The 20,176-nt window shown below is 43.4% G+C and overlaps 1 protein-coding gene across 1 annotated transcript in view; it reads left to right on the top strand.

Annotated features, from left to right (window-relative positions):
• The window catches only part of PIWIL2 (piwi like RNA-mediated gene silencing 2), a 217,451-nt gene that overhangs the window by 98,488 nt on the left and 98,787 nt on the right, over positions 1 to 20,176 (top strand). Inside the window, exons 11-15 of the mRNA XM_068274691.1 lie at positions 2,667 to 2,855; positions 7,021 to 7,105; positions 9,879 to 9,965; positions 13,721 to 13,861; positions 15,967 to 16,080. Of these exons, the coding sequence (XP_068130792.1) occupies positions 2,667 to 2,855; positions 7,021 to 7,105; positions 9,879 to 9,965; positions 13,721 to 13,861; positions 15,967 to 16,080 (616 nt within the window). The remainder of the gene's footprint in view (positions 1 to 2,666; positions 2,856 to 7,020; positions 7,106 to 9,878; positions 9,966 to 13,720; positions 13,862 to 15,966; positions 16,081 to 20,176) is intronic.

Here is a 20,176-nt window from a genome sequence, read left to right as displayed (position 1 = left end):
TAATAGCAGAAGATCTGGGTGGCAGAGGAGGACAGCGAGGGACTGATTAGCCTGAAGGGGGCTGGAGGAAGCCCCAGGTATGTATAAAACTTTAACTTCATCTGTCTCAGGTTTACTTTGTTACACATACATATGCACATTGAACACAGAGGTGTTGTCTATCACCCATAAACCTGGTTCAGATTGTGCATGAAGAATATGTAATAGAGGAAGAATCTCCTTATTCCCCTGCAGAGTACCTGCACATCACTCTTACATGTACCCACAGTTACATTGCCTAGGGCCTGATAGATGTTATTTGTTCTGGTCTTTACCTTTTACAAGTAATCTTACCAAGGACTCGTTTTAGTCTATGACTAAGGCTTCTTGCACACCAAGACGTTGTGTTAGGTGTCACGTTAAGGTCGCATAACGTGCACCTAACACAACGTATGGTGCTGCAAAAGCCGACGGTAGAGTGAGCCGCGTTCGGCGGCTCGATTCCTATAATGTCTCCCAGAGTGGCGCTGATTGGCCAGCGGGACCACGTGATGCGGAGCGAGACACTCCGCATCACGTGGTCCCGCCGGCCAATCAGCTGCCGCCAGTGCAGTGAATATTAAGTAGCCATGTGCGCGGCTACTGTAGCTGGCTCTCCCCGCCTCCTCTCCGCCCCCCACTGCGCATGTGCAAACAGTCTAACGCGGCTATAGCCGCTCCAACGCCGTAGCATGCTGCACTTTGCACCGAACGTGCAGCATTACTTGTAACGCAACGTGGGCTGTGTGAACAGCCCACTTGTGTTACATTGCTGTGCGTTGGGGGAGCGTTACAGGCGCACTAACGTGCGCCTGTAACGTCTTGGTGTGTAAGCAGCCTAAAGGGAATAAATATAGCAGTCTCCTTCTCACTTTAGTTGTCTTTTAAAATACCTAAGCGTTGGCAGTTAAAGCGGAATATAACCCTGCATTTCAACTTTGCTCTAAAACATTATTTACAGCATATTGTATGCAACCAGCATTTTTTTTTTTACTAGACCAGCATTGGAAGGGTTACACACAAAGCTTTAAAGTTCCTGGAGAGAACTGCTGCCGCATCCGAAGCTTACATGGATACATTTCAGCAAAACAAAATGTAACAACTGTAGAATGTGACTCACTCTCTCTGACTGGAGGACAGCCAAAGAGTGTGTAATATTCACCACTTGCTGCATTTTGTTTACTGAAATGTATCGATTTAATTCGGCTGCCAGGAGCAGCTCTCTCCACAGAACTTTCAAACTCTGTGTGTAACCCTTCCAATGCTGGTCTAGTAAAAAAAAAATGCTGATTGAATATAATATGCTGTAAATAATGTTTTAGAGCAAAGTTGAAATGCAGGGTTATATTCCGCTTTAAGAGACGATTTTCATGTTACATACTTTCAATCAACAAGATTGTAATATGCAAATTAGAGGAGTCTGAGTCGAGGAGTCGGAGTCGTTGGAATCCTAAACTGAGAAGTCGGAGTCGGTAGATTTTTGTACCGACACCACGTGGCACGTGTTTTCTTGTGGCACGTGTTTTCACTTGGCACGTGTCTGCACTTTGCACGTGTTTGCACTTGGCACTTTGCACGTGTTGGCGCTTTGCACTTGGCACTTTGCACGTGTTTGCACTTGGCACGTGTTTGCACTTGGCACGTGTTTGCACTTGGCACTTTGCATGTCTTTGCAGTTGGCACGTGTTTGCACTTTGCACGTGTTTGCATTTTGGACTTTGGACACAATGTGGGCTGCACGACCGCTGTTTGGAACCTAGGCCTGATTTGACAGCCATTTTTGTGAGGGAGGGGAAATTTTAAGTCCCCAGATCATCAAATAGTGTTCCCCTTTGCAAAATAATGATGATACATGCCCCTCATTGACCCTAAAAACCCTTTTTAAAGCAATTTAAAGGGCACTTCCGGTTTTTCTATCCAGATATCCGAATCCGGCCGGATATCCCGGATACTGGGTTCGGATATCCGATTAATATCCGGATTGGAAAATGTTTAATCCAGATATCAGACTCGGGTCGGATAGAGGGGTATACGGATCCAAATTTGTTCCAGATAGTGAAAAATGGTATCCGAGCAGCACTGCTGCCAGGCAACTGGTATTGCTTAAAATGAAATAGATATGGGCACTTTCATATCCCATTCGCTTCCGTTGGCCTTAAAGCCAAAAGTCAGATTTTTCAAGGAGTGATTAAGGAAACGAGGTGGAACAAGGAGAGGAACGGACAATGCATGTGGATCCAGCAGGAACATACATCTGTGCTTACCCTGGGTAGCTTTGCCTCTGGTCAGGTGTGCTTAAAGGTGGGTATTAACTTATAGTGACCCTGTATTGGTTCCTGCTTTCCTTTCTAGCAGATTTTATGCAGGGGCATATGCAATCTTGATGGATGGGGAGGTGTCTTATTTTCTTTTCAAAATACTAATGTTACAGTTTCAGAAATGCAGCGATCACTAGAAACAATTTTTTTTAATAAACCCGTTTTGCTTTTTTTTTTTTTTTTTTTTTTTTTTTTTTTTTTATAATCCAGTCAAAGTTCTCTCTATATAAATGGTTTGGCAAAAAGCAAAGAAGTTGCTCAGAAATTTTCTTGAAAAATGAGAAAATGTTTATATGAAATGCGTCCACCTTTGTATTGCTTGTATCACAGGAATGCGTTGTACCAACAAGGCGATCTAAGGTTCCAAAGTGAAGTGATGAAGCAGTTAGTTGGAAACATTGTGATCACCAGATACAATAACCGCACCTACCGCATTGATGATATAGAGTGGAACAAAACCCCCAAGGATGTCTTCACTATGGCCGATGGCTCCAGTATCAGCTTTGTGGAATACTACAGGTGAGATTAAACGTGTAACTGTACATTGGGGGTAGAAACAAGAAATAATGCATTTTTAACCACTGCCAAACCTGCAAGCTCTGGACTCCAAGGACCAGACAGTTGTTTTATGTTTTTTTTCCTTCAAAAAAACAGAGCTGTGACCACTGTGATTGGCTCACAGTGATACCGGGAGCCTATGAAATGGGCTCCTGACTGGCGCATGGAGCTCTGCTGTCTGGCTCTGGGGGATGTACACCCTACATGCCCTGCTCTGCTGGCACTGTCACTCTGCTACACCTGCAGGACCCAGTGTGATTGCCACTGCTACCATCTTCTTCACTGGAGGCCCGGCAAAGGGATCTTTGAAACTCCCGCTGTGGCTCATTGGTCCACCTAGTGGACGAATGGGGAGCTTCAAAGATGCATTGTCAGGGCTCCAGTGAAAACGACTGTGATATGTTATGAAACTGGTGCCCTCTGGCCACCTGTAATCTACAGGGTGCAAGTAATTGGCCAAATTATCGATGTAAAGTTTGGACCAACACAGTGTTTATTGCAGTAAAGATAACTGTAATGGGATTTCCCTTTACTGCTCACCTTGCCCATATATCTTGTGCTTCCTAAAGAAAATATTTTCTGCAAGGCCACAAACATCTGCTCTAGTTAGTCCTGTGTGGGCCTGTAGCTTTAATGCCGCTGCAGTGGTTGTTGATGTTACAGTATTTCATTACAAAAAAGTATATACTGATTGGCAGCACCAGTAGTGTTTAGTGCGCACATGATGCAGCATTGCACTGCCTTTGTTTTCCACTAGATGTCTCCATCCTCCTAAAAAAAAAACAAAAAAAAAACTCCACCACTCTCTAACCTTTACGCTCTAACCTTTACGTTCATTGACATAAACTATGTTGAAAGTTGTTTTTGACAACATAGCTAATACATTTATTTGAAAAAAATGAAGGCACGCTATCCTTGTAGAAGTCATAAGGGGTTTTCTTTTCATGCAGCACCATGGAATATGTTGGAGCTTTATAAATCAGTAATAATGCATTCATTTAACCTTAGAGAGGAACCAAGCTAAAAAACCACAGCTTTGAATATATTGCACCCACAGCATTGTAGGTAGAAAGTATAACACTACTACTTAGCTAAACCTCACCTACTGTTGAAAATGTCTAATAAGTGGGTTCCTGTATCAAAATCGGGCTATCCACCATCTTGGAAATATAAAAACGCAAGCAATTTTTTTGCTTTTCAAATTCTATAAGCCTCCTAAAGAGCGATCTTGGAACCCGGAACACCGTGGTGGTTGGAGAGATGGAAGAAGAGACTATATTACCTAATAAAAGTTAATAGGGGGGACTAAAAATATATGAAGGAAAATGGGAGATAGATTTGTGTGTATGTGTACATCCCTGCCCCCATCATGTCTGCTCCCATTGGATGACCTCAGTATAAAGGACTGCTTCCTGCAGTGTTCCATGGGCTATCATGGTCTCAGATTCAGTCTGTTACTCTGTCCGAGCCCCCTCCATTTCTAGATCTCGTGTGGACTGCACTGACTCCTGCGAAGGGGTCAGTGAGTCCTTCCAGTTCAGCTCTTGTTATCAGCAATTGTTACTTTGCTAGTCTTGCATCATATATTGGTTCATCGCCAATATATACGCATACTAGCGCATTTGTTATTTTCCTTGTATTCGTGTATTCGTTATACTGGTTGAACTCGATGGACGTATGTCTTTTTTCAACCAAAATAACTATGTAACTATGTGTTACGTTAATACATCAGTGTCGCTGATATATACGTACTTGAACTGTTTATTTCCTGTGTTCAGTCAGTTTCCAGCACGTTTTGGTAGGTTGCGCGTATCGTGATCACCCGTGCTTAGCTAGTTCAGTCCTGTTCCTAGTCCTGATCCAGTTCTTAGTCAGTGTTCCTTGCTTATGTCATATATCGGTTTATCGCCAATATATACATATGTCAGTTAGTCGTTTGTAGTTCATTGATAGCTGTAATCGTAATACGTTAAGAAATCATACCTATTGTATATTTGTGTGTATTACGTCTGTCTTCTTTGACTCTATTTTCCCGACTATTCTGTCCTGTCCTTATGAGGCACGCCACCGCTGCAATCGCATTGGCTGCCTCATTCCAGTCTGTCTTGTCTTGGATGTTTGCTGTCACTTAAGCAGTGACTAGTTTAGCAAACGTTCATTCTGTTACCTGCCCTGATCTTCTGAGTTCTGGTTTATGCGCTCAGCGCTGCCTTGCGCTGAGCCACTACAGTGGAAGGATTGTTTGTGGCTGTTCGGATCTATGCCTGCTCTGTGCGCCACATCTCCCGTTGGAGTCAGTCCTCTCCTCCACTAAACTGGGGATATCCTGGTTCCTTGTGCTAGCGTGTGTGCCTCCTTCACGTCAGAATCCACATTGTGTGCTGACTGTGGAGGATATACCACCAAGCTTAACAGTGATTCAGTGTCAGGCAAGTCCCATTTAGCACCCAGCATCTTCACGCTGCAATGTAGTATGTCTTTTTGTATTCATAATAAGAGATGTCTGCTTATAATGATGAAATGTACCTCATTCCTTCTATTCTTTTCTTGAAAAGATACATTTCCATATAGAATGGGCATAATCCTGTATCAACTCTGAATTATTTGCGTTTGTGTCAAATTTAACTTCTGAGGCTCATCATGACAGGATAAGCATTCATTAAAATTACCTGTCTTGTACACAATGGGGCTGGTTTGTCCCTGGTAATTACAATAGAGTAGGTTAGGTAGAGTCTGTAAAATAATAAAACCAAAATGTATCCCCTCACACTTTGAGCACATACATAAAATAAAGACATATAGATCAGTTTTCTCCCCAGAAGTTTTTTCCAGCCAGGTGTGGTGAGATTAGAGAGGGCCCGGTGCTTCTGTGCACAACTCTGCTTACAGCATAGGAGGAGGTGAAGCAATGACAGCCGAGTGCTCACCAAAACTAGCCGGGTGGAGCACCCAGCTAAAAGAGCCTGGGGAGAACACTGTAGATGCATTCTCAGTGTAATTGAAAGTAGCCAGTTACTTTCCTGGGGTTTCATCCAGCCCCCTGAATTCCTCCTGGTCCCTCTCTGTCATTCCATGCTGCTCTGTTCCTCCACTGCTTCCCTCTGAAAGCAGCACGTGCCGCCTGGTCCCATCGAGCACCCGTCAGTACGGACCGGTCCCATGCTCCTCCTACATCGAGCTTCCGTCAGTGTGGCCCAGTCCCATGCGCCTCCCCCATCGAGCTCCTGCCAGGACGGCCCGGTCCCGTGCGCCTCCCCAATCGAGCTCCCGTCAGTGCGGCCTGTTCCCATGCTCCTCACCCATCGAGCTCCTGCCAGGGCTGCTCAGTCCTAGGCCCCTACCCCATCGAGCTCGCGTCATTGGGAGCATTCTGCGCTTGTTCAGTAAGTAAGCATTGCTGCTGGACTTGCGCCAAGTGCTCCTAGCCACGGGAACGCGAATGGGGAGGCAGTGGCTCGTGACTCGCCATCCCATCCAGAGGGGGGTATCGAAGCAGCGTGGTACCAGGAGGACTTCAAGGGGCTGGAAGAAGCCCCAGGTAAGTAACTGGCTACTTTCAATTACGCTTAACATACCCTTTCAAATTAAATTAACAGGTTTTATTTTATAATGAATGAATAGAATTAGTTATAAAATGTGTAATGGTTGGTTGCCTGTTTAGAGTTCTGCTTATTTCTGTTTTGTTTTTGTTTGTTTTTTAGTTTTGCTTTTTGTTTTTACACACACAATGGGCATGATTCACAAAGCTTTTTCACCTGTTTTCCTCTGTTTTCACCTTACCCACGTTACTTTTTTAAGTTCCCAAAGAGGACAAATATAATATAATTAAGGTAAGAAAAGTAATATTGAAATGAAGTTAAGCAGGAACAACTCACTTTGAGTCATTATTTTGCTTGTAAATGTGCTGAAAGGTTATTGTTTATCAATTAAGAGGTGATAAATAAGTAATTTTGTGAAAAGTTTTTCGAATAGAGGTGTGTGTGTGTGTGTGTGTGTGTGTGTGTGTGTGTGTGTGTGTGTGTGTGTGTGTGTGTGTGTGTGTGTAGGGGTGTGTGTGTAGGGGTGTGTGTGTGTGTGTGTGTACACTTTTTTTAAACTACATCTTGCTGTGTTATTTGCCCTTTAGTAAGAACTATGGTATTACCGTGAAAGACCTGGACCAGCCGCTGTTACTCCACCAGCCCAAGGAGAGGAAGGATTCAAAGGGCAAGGTGAACTGTCCTCCTCTGCTCCCTTTCTTTATTGTGCAGACACTGACATTGTAGTAACATTGTTAAAGTCCAAACTTCCAAAAATGTATTGACTTCCGAGGACAAATAGGCAAAAAAATGTTTTTGCCTGTATCATTTTTAAATCCAAGGTAGAGACCCTCCGTGCCCTCCATTCCGCCTCAAATGTATCTATTTCAATGCCCCCAGGTCAGGTGCCGACCCCACCACACAGGTCGTGCGCTATTCCACTTCTAAGATGGCCGCCGAGAGGAGCCGCGGCTGCGCAGTACGCATGGAAGCTAGTGCAGCTGCGCAGCCTTTAGCCCTCCTCCAGCCGCATACTGGGGCCCGGCATCCTCCTGAGCGTACGTCAGGCGCAGTGATATGAGCGCGCCCAACGTACGCGCAGGAGGATGCCGGGACCCAGTACACGGCTGGAGGAGGGCTAAAGGCTGCGCAGCCGCGGCTCCTCTCGGCGGCCATCTTAGAGGTGGAATAGCGCACGACCCGTGCGGTGGGGTCGGCACCCGACCTGGGGGCATTGAAATAGATACATTGGCGGCGGAGGAAACGGAAGGTCTCCACCTTGGATTTAAAAATGATACAGGTGAAAAAGATTTTTTGTCTATTTGGCCTCGGAAGTCCTTTAACTGCTCCCTCTCTGTTCCAAGACTATCTAGCAAGATACAATTAAATAGAACCTAGGCCCAACTATTTGTGGAGTGAGGCTCTGGCAATGCCCGCATCACACCTCCCAGGGGATCCCGATGGCCGCCATTCTTCTTCCGCTCCCCCGAGGCTCTGCTTCCCCTTTGTGAGATCCCCGACTGTCGTTACGACAACAGCCGGCAATCTCACTTTAGGGTTGCAGCGCCACCAGAGGATGGAGGGAAAACTGCAGCGCTGGAGCCAGGGAAGTGAGAGATTTCTGGAACTGCTGCAGATCTCCCTGGCAGAATGATTTTTTCCAGGTTTTAGGGTCTGAGAGGGTGCAAAAAAATTGAACCGCTTTTAGACCCTAAAATCTGGAAAAGAATGAAAATGCCAAGGCGGTTAAGTGTGTAATATTAAACTAAAGGATGTTGTTGATTTAGCAATACACCTCGGTGGTCACATGACTACCACTTGCACCTTGTCTAACCCCAATTTCTAATACTGGCAGATCACCTCTAGTATTTGCAGTACAAGCTGTTATGTTTGCCTGTACTGATACAAAACCCACTTCAGTGTGTGTATATACTTGAGTGAAAAATCTTTTTTCCATGTTCCTCTCCTTTTTGTCTCTTGTTATGCTCTTATCAACACTTTGGCACATATTGCAATTTTAAAACCACACTCTGTCTTTTAGGCTGTAAAACAAAGCAGAAATAATGGACCTTTGAACTGTCCTGCAGTAAAACCTTATCTCAAGCTGTGTCTCATTGTTTCTTGGTTGTTTAAGTGCTTCAGAAAACAGCACTGTATTCAACTTGAAGAAGCTCCTTTTGCATAGATAACTGACGTTTTTTTAAAGCTAATGAGAAGCTTTAACAAAAACAGAAACTTGCAGTCCTTGCTGAACGGATTCTATTAATTAACATAGATTCGTAAAAAATCAATTGTTGAAGAAAAAAAAAAAAAAGCAATGTGGTATTTTCACAAACTGTTTTGATTTACCAAACGATCCTTAGTGAACTGAGGCCTATGTGTTCAAAGCTGCAGTTCTTGTAGCATTCTATTTTATGACAGACACCACCATGCCTATTATCTTCTGCAGTAATACCCAATCTTAAAGAGAAACTCCGACCAAGAATTGAACTTTATCCCAATCAGTAGCTGATGCTCCCTTTTACATGAGAAATATATTCCTTTTCACAAACAGACCATCAGGGGGCGCTGTATGACTGATATTGTGGTGAAACCCCTCCCACAAGAAGCTCTGAGTACCGAGGTACTTCTGGCAGTTTCCTGTCTGTGAACCCTGTTACATTGTGGGAAATAGCGGTTTACAGCTGTTTCCAACTGCCAAAACAGCAAGCAGCCAGCAGTAAAAATGTCATTATGCAATAAATGTCAGAATATAAATCAGGGATTTAAAATATTTTACAATGGGCAAACACTGACTAAACAATTTATACATAATTATTGTAAAAATGAAGCACTTTTTTATTACATTATTTTCACTGGAGTTCCTCTTTAAGACACCTGAACTGAGAGGGATATGGACCCTGACATGTATTTCTCTGTGAACTATGCAAATTGCCTGGCTGTCCTGCTGATCCTAATCCTCTATTATTTTTAGCTATAGATCAGATGTTTGACTGTATTTGCTGCATGTTTGTTGCAGGTGTGTGACTCAGGCACTGCTGATACATGAGAGATCAGCAGGACTGCCAGGCAACTGGTATTATTGAAGATGAAATAAATGTGAAAGCTTTTTTTATCCTACCTTTAAATGCTTCTATTTACATGCCTAATTTTATTTATCATAAGAACTTTTGTGAACAGAGATCATATTAATTAACATAGGATCCGGATCGTTTACCTCTGTGAGGATCCGGTGCATTTAGCACCGATAAATGGATTGTTTTTAATGCCAATGTGAACCGGGCCTTACTCTTTGCACCGTATTATTGAATAAAGTTCTTTTTTTTTTGTTTTTTTTGTTTTGTTATAAAAATATCAAGAACTTCAATTTCAACAGTCTTTTAACCTCTTTATTTCTAGTATTTTATGTCATTCAGCTTCATACATTCCAGTGTGGTCTTTTTATTATTATTCTTTTTTTCTTTAGACATCCGATATAGTTCTCCTTATTCCAGAACTGTCTTTTATGACTGGTATTCCCGAGAAAATGAAAACAGACTTTCGTGCCATGAAGGTAGTTGTCTATTAATAATATCGAGCATGTTTACTTTATCTATACTTTTATTTAGTCCACCTCCTTGTTCTCTGAAGTCAGTGTTCTCCCCAGGCTCTTTTAGCCGGATGCTCCACCCGGCTAGTTTTGGTGACCACCCGGCTGTCATCGGCTCACCTCCTTCTCTGCTGTAAGTAGAATTGCTCACAGAAGCACTGGCCCTGCATTCTCATCTCGCCCCTCCCGGCTAATATTTCATGCCACCCGGCTGGAAAAAAATTCTGGGGAGAACACTGAAATATTATCATTATTATTATTTAGTATTTATAAAGGGCCATCTTCTGCAGCGCTATGCAGAGTATATTGTCTTGTCATTTAACTGCCCCTCAGAGAGGCTTACAATCTAATCCACGTCATAGGCATGTCTGTGTATGCATCGTGTACTGTATGTATGATAGTCTAAGGCCAATTTAGGGGGAAGCTAATTAACTTATCTGTATGTTTTTGGCATGTGGGAGGAAAGCGATTGCCCGGAGGAAACTCACACATAGAGAACATATGAAATCCTTGCAGATAGTCATGTAGTTTTATACAGGTTTTACAGGGGAGATCTCAGTTTATGTGGTACAAGGCTGAGGAGCAGTTGAAAAATTTGCGGCCAAAAATGGGCGCAGTTGTTATTTATCGTAATCTAGAAAGCCATTACGTTTGTTTAGCGGGCAGCTGCAATTAAATATGAATTTTTCATATTGTTAGCGGGAATTGGGGGGGCTTAGGCACTACCAGGGGGTCTTAGGGTTAGGCACCACTAGTGGGGGGGGGGTCTTAGGGTTAGGCACCACCAGGGGGGGGGGGTCTTAGGGTTAGGCACCACTGGAGGGGTCTTAGGGTTAGGCACCACCAGTGGGGGGTCTTAGGGTTAGGCACCACCAGGGGGGGCTCTTAGGATTAGGCACCACCGGAGGGGTCTTAGGGTTAGGCACCACCAGGGGGGTGTCTTAGGGTTAGGCACCACCAGGGGGGTCTTGGGTTTAGGTGCCACCAGGGAGGGGCCTTAGGATTAGGCACCCCCAGGGGGGGTCTTAGGGTTAGGCACCGCCACGGGGAGGGTTCTGTGTGAGAGTAGGGGGAGGTTAGGTTCAACATTATCGGTAAATTTACCGATAATGTAATACTGCAATTAAATTGTTATTTACCATTTTTGTTATTTAACGCTGCACTTAAATTGATATTTGCCGATATTGCTAGTAATATCGTTATTTAACGCCGCGCCTTATTTAGCTTACGACTTTTTCTAATGTATGCCAAGGACAGGGGTGTAGCTGGACTCTGCACAGTGTGCGAGTGTGATACAAAGTATGGCTCCTAGAGACCAGACACAGGCCTCAGTGCTCACTTCTAAACACTCAGAGCTTTCTTCTGTGTGAATAATATCATGTGGATTTATCAGTCTAAACAGCTTTTTGAATTGAGGCGATTATGGCATGATATTATCAAACTTTAGACCTGGTCTAAAAATGTTCAGAATTCTGACATGAACGTTCAATTCACAAAAGTGAGGGAACAGCGTGTTCAGTTGTTGTTTCCCAGAAGAGAGTAGACTAGCTGGACCCTGTCGGGAAGTTATATCTGTCAGGAAAAATTACCCCTCTTGGTATAGAATGTATTTCATATTACATGAGGTGAAGCACAAATAGTAAACTTTTTAACCATAAAACATTTTTTTTCGCAAAAAAAAAAAAAAATTGTAAAAGTTAATATTGGTTCAAGTGTCTCTACTAACATTTTGAGCAAGTTCATTTAGGGAAAATACCACATCAATCGGTATTTACCAAATACTTTAGACTACCTTACCGAATGGTTTTACTTTACTAAATGTTGCCCGCATTTGTAAAACTGTTAGTGAATACAAGAAAATCAGAAAAAACGAATGTGGTATTTTCACAAACTATTTTGATCTACCACTTGGTCCTTACTGAATTGAGGCCTAAGCCAAAGCTGCATTTCTTGTAGCATTCTATTTGGTGACAGTCACCACCATGCCTATTCTCTTCTGCAGTAACACACAATCTTAAGACACCTGAAGTTCCTGAACTGAGAGGGATATGGACCCTGACATGATTATTTCCGTTTGAACTATGCAAAATTGACTGGCTGTCTTGCTGATCCTCTTCCTCTAATTTTTTTTTTTTTTTTAGCTATAGATCTTGAACTAGCATGCAGCAGATCAGATGTTTGACTGACGTTTGACTGTATTTGCCACATGTTCGTTGCAGGTGTGTGATTCAGGCACTGCTGATACATGAGAGATCAGCATGACTGCCAGACAACTGTTGTTATTTAAAAGGAAATAAATGTGAAAGCTTTTTTTGTCCCACCTTTAAATGCTTCTATTTGCGTGCCTAATTTTATTGATCACAATCAGAACTTTTGTGAACAGAAATCAGTTCTGATACAAGAAATGTTTTTTTTTTAAGGTTCAGGGATGATCCATCCATCATTTGTGATCCTAAACTGTTAGTATTTTTACTAAAAAAATAAAAAAAAAATACAATTTTACCATCTTAAAGGAATCATCAGGCATTTTGGGGAAACAAAGCTTTACTCACCTGGGGCTTTCTCCAGCCCCTTGCAGTCGACTGTCCCACGCCGACTGCTCCGCTCTGCGCCACCGTCCCGGTCTCTGTGCACGGTGCAGAGGCCGACCCCGAGGACAACCTCACTGCGCCTGAGCGAACCGCATCTGTGGCTTACTGCGCAGGCGCAGTAAGCTGCGTACAACATGGGCTTGATTGACAGATGCTGTTCGCTCAGGTGCAGTGAGGACGTCCTCGGGGTCGGCCTCCGCACCGTGCACGGAGACCGGGACAGCGGCGGGGAGCGGAGGTGACTGCGTGGGACAGTCGGCTGCAAGGGGCTGGAGAACGACCCAGGTGAGTTAAGCTTTTTTTTTCCCCCAAAATGCCTGATAATTCCTTTAAAGGATACCTGAAGTGATATGTACTTGTTTAGTCCCAATCCTGCTTTGAATACTACGTTAGCACTATTATTATTTTATTTTTTTTATGGTTAGGGTTAATGGGAAGTTGAGCTAAGAAGGATATGGCGTTTGCCATACTTTTTTTTTTAAATGCAATTTGCCTTTCTGTCCCCCTGATTCTCTCCTCTAATATGTGTAGCCATAGAACCTGGTCAAGCATTATTATTATTTCCTTTAGATTGTAAGCCTCTGGCAGGGCCCTCCTCCCTAGTGCTTCCAGCTTGATTATGCAATCTTACTGTCAATCACCCCTCTTGTGGACTAGAACAGTCTCTATGTTGACCTATGACCCTGGACTGTTATCAAATCATTTGCATGATCTTGTTTTTGTTGTGAGTTTCATGTATGTCCTTCCTTGTATGTAACCCATTTATCTATTGTGCAGCGCTGCGTAATATGTTGGCGCTTTATAAATACAGTAAATAATAATAAATGTAGTATTTATATAGGCATCTTACACAGCCTTGTCACTAACTGTCCCTCAAAGGAGCTCACAATCTAATCCCTACCATTGTCATATGTGTATATCATGTAGTGTATGTATTGTAGACTAGGGCCAATTGCATTTTTGGTTTTGTTTTTTAGAGGAGAGCCAGTTAACTTATCTGTATGTTTTTGGGATGTGGGTGGAAACCGGAGTACCCAGAGGAAACTCAATTTTCCTTTAATCCTCCACACAACATCTTTGTCCTTTCTCCTACTATTTATTGGTACTGTTTTTTTGCTGTACTTTCAGGCGGTAACTCAGCAGATCCATCTGAGCCCCAAGGATCACTACATCTCCCTTGGGAAATTGGTAAACAGAATTAAAGGCAGTGAAGAGGCACGGATTGAACTAGAGCGATGGGGTCTACAAATAGACAATGATATACACATGGTAAAAATGTGGTCATTTATGTGCATAGTCTGTACTTAAAGCAGATATCCAGCCTAAAAACGACTGTAATTTGTAGGAGTTATAATTACCTGCATTGTCTTGTCCTCCAAAGCCCCTGACTTACGGCGTGTAGTTGTCGTTCTGTCCAACCCCCCCCCCTCCTTTCCCTATCTCGATAGAGAAAACCGACTAGCTGGGGTGTTGCTGTTGCATCGCAAGATGGCTGACTGTCCTGTGCAAAAAAAAAAGTGGCTACTTTGCTGAATATTGATTACTTGAAGATAGGTTGTCCAGTTGCTCGACTGCTTGCTATTGTTTTAACACCAGGTAGACAACCAGTCAGCACCTGGGCTCAGAGCAAATGCACTCAAAGTGGAAAATGACCAAGTCTCGGCCTGGATTTAAAGGTTATAAAAGCTCAATTCTTTATGTATCACAGCACAGGTAAACGTTGTGCGTATTAAAGAGAGTCTGAAGCCAAATTAAAAATTACTTTTAATTTTATATTCAGCAGGGGCATGTTTGCCCCTGCTAAAACGCTGCTATCCCGCGGCATAACAAGGGGGTCTTTACCCCCAAATCCCCCCTGCTACCTCCGGACAGCACTTCCGTGTGAGGCAGGGCTATGAGCTGCAGCACTGCCTCACACACGTCTATCAGCGGCAGATCTCCGCCTCTCCCCCGCCCCTCTGTCTGCCTTCACTGAAAGGGACGGGGGAGAGGCGGAGATCCGCCGCTGATAGACGCGTGTGAGGCAGGACTGCAGCTCATAGCCCTGCCTCACACGGAAGCGCACAGGGGAAGCAAAATCCACGACCAAGGTGGTTGTGGATTTTGCAGGGGGGATTTGGGGGGTAAAGACCCCTCATTATGCCGCGGGATAGCGGCGTTTTAGCAGGGGCAAACATGGCCCTGCTGAATATAAGCTTAAAAGCCATTTTTAATTTGGCTTCAGACTCTCTTTAAAGGGAACCAGAGATGAACGATTCACACAAAATAAACATATCAGTTGATAGCTTGTAAAGAATAAATGCTCTACCCGATAATTTCGCCACTCTGGTGTGCCTTTTTGAGTGCTTTTTATCCATTATTGCTCCAGGAAATATCCAATATGGCCGCCGGCTCATATTCCTTCTGTTCCAGGTTATGAGGTGTTCTGGATGTGCTGTATAGGCTATATGAGACTATAGACAAGCAGGGCTGCTGTAGGCTTTCATCTGTGTGCTTTCAACTTCATATTCTGGTATGCTTTGTGGCTGCCTGTAGGAAGTGTCTCTCATAGTAATGAAACTGCATACAGTAGATAATAATGACAGGCTGCACAGACAGAGCACACAGATCACACAGCCACACTTGTCTGTTAGACAGAGATTTTTCCTGCAGTAGCAGCCCCTCCCATGTCATCACAGCTCTCAGTATGTAAAGCATGAAATTTGAGCCAGGAGGGGGAAGGCTTGGGCTTGAAAAGACTCCACAGAAGAGTGACTCAGCTATAATGATTCCAGGTCAAACCTCGACTGAATAGTCGGTGGATTCTTATCACAGTTGATAACAGATAGATTAGACTGAGAAGAATAAAACTAAAAGCAGGGTAGGTGTTTACTGTCATGTTCTCACTGATAAATGTAATAAAATACATGAGGGTGCTTCGTCTCTGGTTCTCTTTAAGCTTTTGAGCAAGAATTGAGCTTTTAGAGCCTTTAAATCCAGGTCGAGACCTGGTCTGTTTCACTTAATATTGATTACTTACCACTCCAGATTGTTTGGATTAGCTTGTTAAGCCTTGAACTTCATAGACAGGTGTGTCCCATCCTGAAAAAAAGAACGCAAGTTGGATATTTGCAGGTTGTGGTGCTTCTCTTTGACTCTCTTCTGAAGTTACATGGGATCCTCAAAGCAACTCTCTAAATTTATGGAAACAAAGATTTTTTAGAAGGGGAAGGCTCAGGGCTAGTTCACACTTGCGCTTGCCCGCGATCGCGATTCGGCAGGCAAAATATCGCAATTCTCTGCAATCCTCAGTATGTTTAGCTGCAGAATTATCTTTAGCAATTTTGAACACTGAGTATTACTGAGTATTTTAATTTTTACCTCTTTTCTGGTAGACAACTGGCAGGATTTTACCAATGGAGAAGATTAATCTAAGGAATAATTCGTTCCCACCAGGAGAGGGCCTCAACTGGACCAGAGAAGTAACCCGTGAACCTTCCATCTCCTCCGTGAGTCCATAAACTTCTTTCAGAATGAGTACGGTATTTGTAATGTTGCATTAGCATTTGGGAACCTCCAAGACTCTTTCTGAGGGCGAAAACAAATTAAGATGCACAGTCACCTTTAGGGCTGGGACCCACTAGAAAGCTTTCAGCAGCGTTTTTGGATGGCCTGTGATTCTAAAAAGCGCTTTGCCAATTAATGTCAATGGTGGAAAATCCGCTAGTGCAATTGTGATTGGGCTAATTGCAATTGCAGGTCATGCAGCATTTTAGGAGTGATTGTGCTCCAATGTAAAATATACAATTTTGCAGCGATTTGGGGGCCAAATATAGTGTTTCTGTTTTTATAAATTAAGTTTAATATACTCATTTGGTGTCCCGATGTCCGGCTTATGTCCCTAGTCACGCCCCCTAGTAGAAGAGGTCACAGGTGCTTCTCTAATTGGAGCTAGAGAAGCACCTATGACCTCTTGTGTGGGGGCAGAGCTACAGGTGGAAGCTGGACATCAGAACACCTGGTGAGTGTTTTAAACTTTATTTACACCGGCAATCGCAAATTAAAAGCGCTATACTGTTTACTGTACATCACTTCAGAGTGCCCAAAAATCAGTCACAATCTCTCTGGGAATTGCTGCACAAAGCGCTTGTAGCTATCCCCAGTGGGTCCCAGGCCATAAAGTAGTTTTGCCTGTGATAGGACACATATACATTGCTGCAGGTGAGATTACAACTTAAACTTGATTCATAGGTGCATATAGAGCAGCAGGCTCCGTCTCATTGAGCCAGATCACAGCCTGTTTGAAGTGGACAGTGCAGTGTCCACTCCGATGGCGTTTTATGTCTGGTTGTGGTCTGCAGCAGATACATTTCCATCACAGACTCTACAGACTTCTGTGGGGAATTCATCTGCTCTCCGAAACAATTGTGCAGGTCGAATTCTTGCGTTGCAGTTACAGCAACTGTTCTGTCACGGACTTACAGGTGTGAACAAATCCTACTAATAAACAGGATGTGTTTGTCTGTTTTTTTGTTTACCCTGCAATCTGGCAAAACGGGCAAAAAGTGCGCTGCAGTGGGAATTGAGCCCGAGCCTAGGTTCTACTAAGAGGGGTAATCAGATCTCCGCTGGAGGAACTAAACTTGAGTAGGCAACTGTTTCCCTCCATGTCGGAGTTTTGAGCACAACTACTTCGCATGAGTTTATTTTTGTCCGATAAGACCAGCGTGAGTAGGGGAATATGCTGTCTGTCTGACAGCAATAACAAGTTATACATTAAAAGGGTTCAGTAAAGTATGTACATGTAATCGGTCTCTGGAAAACTTTGCTTAAGCTGTTTGTTTATACAAAGAGTGCTCATAACTAATTACCCAACACACCTAACATAACTTGACACACATTTTTCATACCGTCTGTTGTTTCCAGCAACCTTTGACTCCCTGCCCCCAAGTGACTCTGTTCTAAATATCTGGGGAAAGGCTGCAGTGGGTATCGGGGTATCAAAGTTTATTTCTCTGTGCAGTCTGTAAATAATTATACTTTTTACAGAACCTGTAATAATGTATGTGAGGGTTTGCTTTTACTCTGTTTAAAGGGATACTGAGCAGGTACAAAAAAAATAGTACTTACCTGGGGCTTCCTTCAGCCCACCGTAGGCTGCGAGGTCCTCCTGGCTCCTCTCTCGGTCCCGCTGGCGGCTCCGTTAATTAGCAACTTCTGCCTGAAGTCGCCACTACGAGTCCCCGCCGTACACGTTACGCATCATCACGCTGGTCACTGAGTCATCACGCTGACCGACGTGAGAATCCTGCGCGTGCGCGGTTCTCTAACTCGGGAGTCGCCAATTAACGAGGACGCCGGGGGACCTCGCAGCCTACGATGGGCTGGAGGAAGCCCCAGGTAAGTACCAATTCTGTTCTTTTTTTTTTCCTGCTCGGTATCCCTTTAACTTCGCTGCTTGGAATTATATATACTGTAATACTATAGCATGATTACTTCTAGAAGAGAAAACTGTATTATGTAGGCTGTTGGCACTTGAGGTCAAACATGAATTTATCATATTATGGTGTTTAAGAACTCCCGAGTGGTTTCATAGTGGCATTAGGTTGTTGCTATTCTTTTACTATCACAACAAAATATGTTCATTATCCAGTAGCATTTAATTCCGGCTAAGTTGAACTCAGTTCAACCTCACAGTCACTCAGAAACTGATGGATATGGACTAAGGCTAGATTGACAGGGGTCATTTGCATATTGTACATGCTGAAATGTGACTCTGCATCTGAAATCGAAACAATTTGCGCCTAGTTAAAGTAGATCCTTAGGCTACATCTGAGCAGCTTTACTTTGGGGGGGGGGGGGGGGGGATTGTCGCTGCCATCCTGAGGATCCCCACAGTACCATATTCCAGTCACTTCTCTCAGCACACTGTGTTTATTTTTTTACAAAAGCGTGTAAAACTAATATTTGTATAAAAACAGAAATATAGACAAGGTAACAGGGCTTTGGAGTCAAGAAGTCTGAGCAATTTTTTGGTACCTGGAGTCAGTCAGGAAAAAAAATGCATCCTAATAAATTTAAACTGTAATAAAAAGAGAAAATATGATAAAATGTTCTATTACGCAGATAATAGTCATCAGAAATAACACATACATACAGTAATAGCAGTTCTTAGTCCACAAAATGAAATAAACCATTTGTGCTGCTGCAATAAAGGAATCACTGACTGTATATCTTATGTGTACAATGGAATCTTACCCCGCCTCCCCTAGCTTCTTCCAATCAGAAGCTAAAGAGTACCCAGGAGTACTTCCTGGGTCGCGGCTTAGTGTCCGATTGGAGGAAGCTAGCGGAGGCGGAAAGCGTCATGCTTTGGAGGAAGCAGGGGATGTGATGCGCAATGGGAACTGACAAGCTGCAGGTAGACAGATGGCTAGCGACAAGCAGATTCTCGCTAGCCTGGCGCTGTTTATCAGGGGTGACAGCAGAGCCCCGGGGGACTGGCAGCTGCACCAGCAGGACACAGAGGCATGTCATTGTGCACAGAACATGCCTCTGTGTCCTATTAAGATTTTAAAAAATCCGCCTTGGGTTCTTTTTAAGTCATATAGTAGTACTGTACTCTACATATGCACTCCCTGCAGAGCTGTTGTGAATGCATTGAGAATGTTGTGCACATTGAACGCAAAGGTGTTGTCTATCACCCATGAACCTGGTTCAGACTGTGCATGAAAAATGTATGATACAGGAAGAATCCCCTTATTCTCCTGCTGAGTTACATGCTCATCACTCTTATTCTGGAAATACACAGAGGTTTTTTTTGGCAGGTAGATGGCTCGATAGATAATTTTCAACCGGTTCCAAATCAGATCAGACCAGGTTTTCTGTCGGAAATGATCGATCTAGCCATTTATCTGCTGAAAACAACTCATCGTGTATTCCCAGCATTAGATGTACCCACAGTTAGATTACCTAGGACCTCATCGATGTTCTTTGTTCCTGTCTGCACCCTCTACAAGTACTCTTACAAAGTACTAGTTTTTATTTCTAGTTTAACAGCTACTCTACAGTCCTGGGCAAAAGTTTTGAGACTGTCAAAAATATTGGAAATTAGAAAAAAAAATGAGTGCTTAAGTTTTTATAATAGCAATTTGCATGTACTCCAGAATGTTATGAAGAGTGTTCAGATGAATTGCATAGTCCTTCTTTGCCATGAAAATTAACTGAATCCCCAAAAAAACCTTTCCACTGCATTTCCTTGCTGTCATTAAAGGGGAACTGAAGAGAGAGGTATATGGAGGCTGTCATGTTTATTTCCTTTTAATCAATACCAGTTGCCTGGCAGCCCTGCTGGTCTATTTCTCTGCAGTAGTATGTGATTAAAACCAGAAACAAGCATGCAGCTAGTCTTGTCAGATCAGACGTATAAGTCTGAACCACTGAAACCTGATCTGCTGCATGCTTGTTCAGGGGCTATGGCTAATAGTATTAGAGGCAGAGGATCAGCAGGGCTGCCAGGCAACTGGTATTGTCTAAAAGGAAATAAACATGACAGCCTCCATATACCTCTCTCTTCAGTTCCCCTTTAAAGGAACTGCTGAGATC

Source organism: Hyperolius riggenbachi, chromosome 3 (assembly GCF_040937935.1).
Source record: "Hyperolius riggenbachi isolate aHypRig1 chromosome 3, aHypRig1.pri, whole genome shotgun sequence".
Lineage (NCBI taxonomy): Eukaryota > Metazoa > Chordata > Amphibia > Anura > Hyperoliidae > Hyperolius > Hyperolius riggenbachi.
This window is presented reverse-complemented; position numbering and strand designations above follow the sequence as displayed.